This window comes from Gossypium arboreum, chromosome 11, assembly GCF_025698485.1.
Source record: "Gossypium arboreum isolate Shixiya-1 chromosome 11, ASM2569848v2, whole genome shotgun sequence".
NCBI classification, from domain to species: Eukaryota; Viridiplantae; Streptophyta; class Magnoliopsida; order Malvales; family Malvaceae; genus Gossypium; species Gossypium arboreum.
Genome location: NC_069080.1, coordinates 135,547,675 through 135,556,455, shown reverse-complemented (window position 1 = coordinate 135,556,455; position 8,781 = coordinate 135,547,675). Strand labels below are relative to the sequence as shown.

Here is an 8,781-nt window from a genome sequence, read left to right as displayed (position 1 = left end):
ATTTATGTATTATTTTAAGAATTATTTTAGTCTCATTTTTATTTATTTTTGTTTTAATATTTGTTTTATGTTTTTAAATGTATTTGATTTATTATATTTTAAAGTTTGTTATTTAATAAAAAAAGTAAAAAAAAATTAATATGGCTAGGCTGGGCCGGGCTCGGGCCTACCATTTTTTTCTCGGGCCGGGCTTGGACAAAATTCTATGCCCATATTTCGAGCCGAGATGAGCCCGGGCCTTGAAAACGGGCTGAAAATTTTTTATGGGCCTGACCCGGCCCATGCACACCTCTAGTATCTCTATCATTTGTAGTTATTTATTATTCAGTTAATGACTGAAAATGATTGACAGGTTCAATCATAATCTTTCTTACTTTCGAAATATGCATAGTTGTACTTACTTCACTCTTTCTACTATTAGGAGAACACAATTTCTCCTATTTTAGTTCTTTTTTTTTTCCAGTTTTTAGTAAAAGTAAATTGCTAGGGAATTATACTAGTAATCTATCTAATTTTATTGTAGAAATTTTTGGAATTAATGATTGAACTATGCAAACTAACAATATTTTTTTCTTGAACAAAGGAGGAGATTACTCAATTCATTTCAGTATCGCTCATGATATATATAATAACCTCCATTTCAAATGCATATCCATTTTTGCATAGTAGGGGTATGAAAATCCATGAGAAGCAATTGGACTTATTGTATGTGTCAATTGCCATTTAAGAAATAGATCCGTGGAGTTTTAAGAGTTAAAAAAGATAAAAAAATAAATAAATAACTGAAATAATTTTCTTTTATAAAGGTAAAAAAGCCAAATAAATTGGCTAAATTTGAGGAAAATGCCGATTTTGGAAAAAAAAATTAAAGAAATGGGTTGATTTTGGAGAGAAGATTAAAAAGCGTCCAACAAAACATGTTTTCGTATTTTCTCTCCAAAATTAACATATTCCCCTAAATATCCTAAAAATTAGCCTATCTCTAATTTTTTTTCTAAAATTGACACTTCCCTCAAATTTAGCCCAAGTAAATGATTATGCTTTTAAGAAATTAGTAAAACTTTTAAATATGATTTTATCATAAACATACTTAAATAATTCACAAATATGTAGCTAATATAGGCTCTTAATAGTTTGATTCCATATTATTTATGTCCAACAATAGTTGCTTAATTACTAAAAAGGATTAACAATGATATCAATAACTATCAAAACACTAAGCTTAAGAAAAAACTCGTGTTCATGAATATGACTTCTCAATTCTAGAGAAAACCACCACCAGTCTCATCTTCTCATCACACTCCATCTGTTTCATTTTAATCTTTATCGTCTTTATACAAAAACTGTACTACTTATCACACTTCAACCAGATTTTTCAAGTCTTTAAGCCAATGTCACAAACAAGCTTTAACTAAGACGCAGTGAATCTGAAATAAATCATTTAAAGAAAATACAAAAATTGAAATAAGCGTAAATTATACCAACAGTCACTCAACTTTGGGGTAGGATAATGCTCTAGAATAACGTATTTTTATGTATTAATCATGTGTTTATTATGGGCTTGATCCTACTAATTTGATCTATTCATGTCTTTTTATTGATTAGGACTGATTTGGAGGCAAAAGCAAAATTAAGGGACAAAAGTGCGAATTTGGAGACACATTGGGCTGATATGCAACACAGAAAAAAGATTGTGCCAAAAGTGCGAGCATGGAAGACACAAGGACTAAAAATACAAAAAGAAGAGATTTTATTTTATAAGACTCCATTTTATTTATATTAGGATAATTAATATTAAGATAATTATTAGGATTATTCAAATTTAGAATTTTATTTTAATTATCTTTATTTATCTTTAATTATATGTATTTATCTTTTTAGAATTTAAGTTCAATTAGACTATCTCCCTAGAACTATAAATAGGAGGTGAAGTGACTCATCTTTTTCTGTAAACACTCTTCCTCTGAAAGTTTAGGCTTTTGTTTCTTCATATTTTCTTTCAATAAAATCCTCTTTTCCATTTTTATATTTATTTTCTTTTCCACCATTATCATGAGCCACTAAAACCTATCTAGCCGAAAGTTGTCAATATTCCCCCAAAAGGGTTCTTGAGGCCTAGAATCCGTACTTAGCCTTCTCGCCAAGTATTCATCGTTTCTCAAGACTACTGAGGCGAGACGCTTCCGTCCATGGCCCTTAAGAAGTAAGCTTTTCAGCATATGCAAAGGCGGCCGCTTTGTATGTTTTGGAAGGATTACACAGCTGGTTCGTTAATTTACTGCGTCAGAGGTTGACAAGCCAAAGAGACAAAATGGCGTGGGATTCGCCATTGAGAAGCGTTGATCTAGCATAGATTACTGACTAGAGTCAGGTTCCCTAAAAATCGTAAGTCTAATCTTTGGAGCTGGTGGTCGTAGGCGTTCTCTTCCACTATAACTGGCTTACTTGAGTTGAGAAGGGTTATTTAAAAATCGAGGATTGAACCTAAGGCGGAATGAGACAACTGGAGGCTGGAATCTACCAATAAGAATTTCTTTTCCTTTAACTCTCTTTATTATTTTTATATATTCTCCATCTCAATTTCCGTCATTTATTTAATTTTGAAATTTCAATTTAATTTAAATACTATTTTTATTTTTCCAAATCGAAATTCTTAATTCTGTTTTTTTTTTTATTTTTTCAGGAACGCAAGTTTTTTGGCCAAAAAATTGTCCAAGCTTTCAAGAAAAGAGCATTCGTACAATCTGGTTCCTGAGGATTCGACCCTACTTCCCATTTACTATTATTTTTATTATTTTACAGGGAATAGGATATTTTTGGTGCTTTCAACGTCCGCATCAAATTTTGGCGCCGTTGCCGGGGATCGGTAACGTACTAATCTTGCTTTTTGTTTCTTATGACCATATCTGCTCCAGGAACTCTTGCGTTTGATTTGGAGATTGAAAAGACTGCGAGAGCTAATCGCAAGGAAATAAAGCTAAGAAAAAAGCAGTCAACGGTGGTTAGAACTCAAAGCAATCCACTACCAGAAATCAGAATCAACGACGAAGCAGAGTCTAGGGTTAACGAAAACCCTACTCAAACTTTTGAAAGCGAAAAAGTAGAAGTCGATTCCCCTGAAGAAGTGCTTAACACTAGGGTTGACGAAAACCCTAATTGAGCAACTCAACCTATGGCTCAGACAATTCGACAACTGGCCGAAGCGTCGACAGAACAACCGCCACTATGCATCCTGTATCCTACTATGGATACTGATTTTGAATTAAAGTCAGGCTTGATTCAGCTACTGCCAACTTTCCGTGGGTTACAAAATGAAAACCCCCACAAGCATTTAAAAGAATTCCATATGGTTTGTTTGAGTATGAAACCTCAGGGGGTAACTGAGGATCAAATTAAATTGCGCGCTTTCCCTTTTTCCCTAGCAGATTCAGCTAGGGAATGGTTATTTTATTTACCTCTTGGATCCATTACAACTTGGGCTGTTCTATCTCGCTTATTTCTTAACAGGTTTTTCCGTGCATCACGAGCGGCTGAGTTAAGAAGAGAAATCGTGGGCATAAGACAAAAAGACGCAGAGACTCTGTACGACTATTGGGAGTGATTTAAGAAGTTATGTGCAAGTTGCCCACAACACGGTATAACGGAATAGTCATTGCTCCAGTACTTTTATGAAGGCCTAAAACCCATGGAAATGAATATGGTAGACGCCGTGAGTGGAGGAGCGTTGGTCAATATGACTCCACAACAAACAAGAGACTTGATCTCCACGATGGCTGCAAATTCTCAGCAATTCCGAGCTAATCCTGAACCCCCTAGAAGGGTTCATCAGCTAAGTAATCTAACCTTAGAAGATAAAATTGATAGAATTGCTAATATTTTGAATTCTTTTATTGCAGAAAAAGCAAAGACAGCCCGGTTATGCGGAATATGTACTACCTCTGAACATACAACTGATGCATGTCCCAGTTTGAATGATGATATTATGGCCCATTTAGATGCTGTGGGAAATTTTCCTGGGCCACCACAAAGGCGATACCACCCTTACGCAAATACCTACAACCCAAGATGAAAGAATCACCCTAACTTAAGTTATGGGGCCAACCCACGATATAACCAACCATACCAGAACTGAGTTCCACAACAGTCACGAGATTTAGGTAATTCTTTAGAAACTTTGGTCAATAAATTAGCAGCTAACATGCTTGATTTTCAACAGAAAACCGAAGCGTCTATAAGTGAATTGACCACGTTAATTAAGAAGATGAACTCTCAAGGGAAGCTGCCATCGCAAACAAAACCAAACCCGAGGTAAAATGCAAATGCAGTAACGCTGAGAAGTGGAAAGATGCTGTAACCAATTCTTGGCAGAAATCTTCACCAAGAAAGTGCCCAAGAAAAAACTGAAAATGATGAACAGGTCCCAGCGAAACCCTCACTACCGAAAATCCAACCTCCATTCCCAGGACGATTAAATCAGTGTCGAAAAAGTAAGGAAGACAAGGAGATACTCGAAATATTCAGGAATGTCGAGATCAATCTACCACTGTTGGATGCCATCAGACAGATTCCAAGGTATGCCAAATTCCTTAAAGAGCTCTGCACCAACAAACGAAAGTTAACAGACAATGAAAAGGTAAGTGTTGGTGAAAATGTTTTCGCAGTACTACAGCGGAAAATGCCGGTTAAATGCAAAGATAGGGGTATGTTCGCTATTCCATGCAAAATTGGCTATTTAGGAATTAAAAAGGCTATGTGTGATTTAGGGGCCTCCATAAATGTAATGCCTTATTCTATTTAGTAATCACTTAACGCAGGTTTTTTGACAAAGACAGGTGTTATTATTCAATTAGTGGACAGGTCTATTGTGCATCCCAAATGAGTCCTCGAGGACGTCTTGGTAAAAGTTAATGAACTTATTTTCCCTACAGATTTCTACGTAATAAAGATGGAGGAGGACAACACTGCTGGATCTTCGGACCTCCTATTGGGCCGACCCTTCCTTAGTACTGCTAGCACCAAGATCAATGTCTAAAGCGGCACTCTTACAATGGAATTTGATGGGGAGATCGTGAAATTTAATGTTTATGATGCCATTAGCCATCCAAGCGAAATCTTGATCGTAAACCGTGTCGACATGATTGACTCATTAGTAGATGAGACTTTTGAGTCAACTTATGAAGACAAATCTGAATATAGATCGATGATTATGAATTTGTTAATACATTATTATCCCCATTAGAAACTAAACTTTTACCTTCTGTTGTGCAGGCTTCAGATTTGGAATTGAAACTGCTTCCCGCGCATCTTAAGTATGCATTTTTAGAAAAAGGTAATACCTTACCCATTATAATTTAAAATAAACTCTCTAAACCCGAGGAGAAAAGTTTGATTCAGGTACTAAAGAGTCATAAGGAGGTGATTGGCTGGACCATTGCTGACTTGAAAGGGATAAGCCCTTTGATATGCACCCACAAGATTTATTTGGAGGAGAACACGAAACCAATGAGAGAGGCACAAAGACGTTTAAACCCGAATATGATGAAGGTGGTAAAAAAAGAAATAATTAAGTTGCTGGATGCTGACATCATCTTCCCCATTTTTGACAGCAGATGGGTAAGTCCGGTACAAGTTATGCCCAAGAAAAGCAGGCGTGATAAGAAAGAAAAATCTTGAGGTAACTTAGTACCGGTCCGAAAGTCGTAAGCGGGTGGCGGTTCGCATCGATTCTGAAGTTGAACGCTTATACTAGAAAAGATCATTTCCCTCTTCCTTTTATAGATTAAATACTTGAACGTTTAGCTGGTAAAACTCATTTTTGTTGTCTTGATAGAAATTCAGGTTTCTTCCAAATCCCTGTTGCGCCAGAGGACCAGGAGAAGACCACTTTTATATGCCATTTTGGCACATTTGCATACAGAAGGATATCATTTAGACTTTGCAACGCACCAGCTACTTTCCAGAGATGCATAATAAGTATATTTTCTGAATATGTAGAAAAAATTATTGAAGTTTTTATGGATGATTTTACCGTGTATGGAAATTGTTTTACTGAATGCTTTGAAAACCTTACGATAATTTTGAACAGGTGCATAGAATTTAATCTTGTCTTGAACTATGAAAAGTGTCATTTTATGGTAGACAAATGTTTGATTCTAGGTCATATAGTCTCATATAAGGGAATTGAGGTTGATAAGGCCAAAATTGACATTATAAATTTTCTGCCATATCCCTCTACTGTTAGAGAGATACGTCTTTTCTTGGCCATACAGGATTTTACAGGCGTTTTATAAAAATCTTCTCAAAAATAGCTGAACCATTGTGCGAGCTGTTGCAGAAAGACAAGAAATTTGAGTTTGACCCAAAATACAAAGAGGCTTTTGATACACTTAAGCAAAAGTTGGTAGCCACCCCTATAGTACAAGCACCAGACTGGAACTATCCCTTTGAAATTATGTGCGATGCAAGCGAACGCAGCATGGGAGCCGTATTGGGACAAAAGATAGCCTAGGAGCCTTATGTCATCTGCTACGCCTCAAAGACCCTAGATGCTGCACAAAGCAAATACACAAGCACAGAAAAAGAACTTTTAGCTATTATGTTTGCTTTAGATAAATTTTGATTATATTTAGTGGGATCTAAGGTGATTATTTTTTCTGACCATGCAGCTCTTAGGTACTTGATCGAAAAGAAGGAAGCAAAGCCAAGGCTCATTAGGTGGATTTTACTGCTCCAAGAATTTGACATCGAGATTCGTAACAAAAAGGGGTGTGAAAACCTGGTGGCTGACCACTTGAGTAGGATAAAAACTTCGTTTGATGATGTTCCTATAAAGGATGAGTTTCCTGATGAAAGCTTATTCTCAACCGAGGCTCACTATCCGTGGTATGTAGACATAGTTAATCTCTTAACCACAGATCATTGCCTACTGAGTTAGCTCGATCCGTAAAAAATAAGCTTAGACGCGAAGCTCGGAATTACATATGGGACGACCCATACTTGTGGAAACATTGCTCAGATCAGATAATACGACGATGTGTTCCAAAAACTGAGATAACCTTTATCCTTACTTTTTGTCATACAGAAGCTTGTGGAGGTCACTTTGGCCCTAAGCGGACAGCTCACAAGGTATTGGAGTGTGGGCTATATTGGCCCACAATCTTTCGCGATGCTTTTAACTTTTGTAAGTCTTGCGATAAATGCCAGCATACAGGTAATATCACTAAACGAAATCAAATGCCCCTATCCCCGATTCATGTAAGTGAGATTTTTGATGTATGGGGCATTGATTTCATGGGCCCATTTATTTCTTCATTTGGAAACGTATATATACTTCTTGCAGTAGACTATATTTCTAATTGGATAGAAGCAAAGCCTAATCACAATGATAATGCTAAAACTGTTGTGGAGTTTCTAAAACGAACTATTTTTTCTAGGTTTGGCACACCTCGAGCTTTGATCAGTGATCATGGTACCCACTTTTGCAATAAGGTCATGGAGGCACTATTATCAAAATATGGAGTTCATCATCGTATAGCAACAACTTACCATCCCCAAATGAACGGCCTAGCAGAGGTTTCAAACAGGGAGATCAAGTCAATTTTGGAAAAAACGGTTCGACCCAACCTTAAGGATTGGAGTATTCGGCTCAATGACGCGCTTTGGGCCTATCAGGCGGCGTATAAGGGACTAATTGTCATGACCCCGTATCGACTTGTTTTTGGCAAAGCGTCTCATCTACCAGTAGAGTTGGAGCATAAAGATTATTGGGCTATTCGACAATGTAACATGGAGTTAGAGCCCGCAGGAAAGGTAAGGAAATTGGACATTCAAGAATTGGAGGAAATTTGCAATGATGCCTACGAGAATGCTCGAATTTATAAAGACAAAACAAAGTTGTTTCATGACAACAATATAGTTCAGAAGCATTTCTTGGTAAGACAAAGAGTTTTGCTTTATAACTCCGTATTAAAGCTATTCCCAGGTAAGCTTCGATCTCGGTAGCAAGGACATTTTATTGTGACTGAAGTATTTACGCATGGCGCAGTTGAAATAGAAAGTGAAGAATCAGGAAAGCGGTTCACAGTCAATGGTCAACGGCTGAAGCCATTTTAAGAGAATTTCCAGGCCCACACGGTCGAGAGAATTCAGTTAGAACCACCATAAATCCGTTCAAGGCGTCGAGCTAACGACGTTAAACAAGCGCTTGTTAGGAGGCAGCCCAATTTTTATTTTTTTATTTTTATTTTATCTTATTATTTTATTATTTATTATTTTCAGATATTAATAAAATTCTCTTCTTTTGTCTAGGTAAACCGAAGCAACAATAGGGAGAACTCATTACCATAATACGCGAACGATAGTTACTACACGGGGAGTTCTTCTAAACTTTTATTCTACCTATTTATTTATTTATTCCACATCGAGGACTATATGGTTTAAGTAGGGGGAGGTAGTTGTTCCTGTCGTTTTAGCTGCTGAATTTTTGTTTTTGCTGCTGGTTTGGTTGTTGCTATTGTTGCTGGCTCACTATTTTTTTGGAATATCTTGCCTCTTTTCATGCCCAAGAAGTTAACCATGACTTTGCCACTGTTTTTGTAACACCCCGAAACCATGGCCGTCACCGGGGTTGAATACGAGGTGTTATTGGGCTTAATTCATCATTTATACAGCTCAAACAATTTATTTTAAAACTCCCAGACAAGCTGTCAATCTGCGTTATAGTCACTTAAAAATTCGTATCTTGAGTTCCGAAACTCGAAATCAAATTTTGTAAATTTTTCC

The 8,781-nt window shown here is 36.6% G+C and overlaps 1 protein-coding gene across 1 annotated transcript; it reads left to right on the top strand.

The window, feature by feature from the left end:
* Positions 1–7,491: 7,491 nt before the first annotated feature.
* On the top strand, positions 7,492–8,112 carry LOC108471404 (uncharacterized). Its single transcript, XM_017773028.1, has 2 exons — positions 7,492–7,981; positions 8,045–8,112. The coding sequence occupies exons 1-2, from the start codon at positions 7,492–7,494 to the stop codon at positions 8,110–8,112; spliced, it is 558 nt and encodes a 185-aa protein (XP_017628517.1).
* The last annotated feature ends 669 nt before the right edge of the window (positions 8,113–8,781 follow it).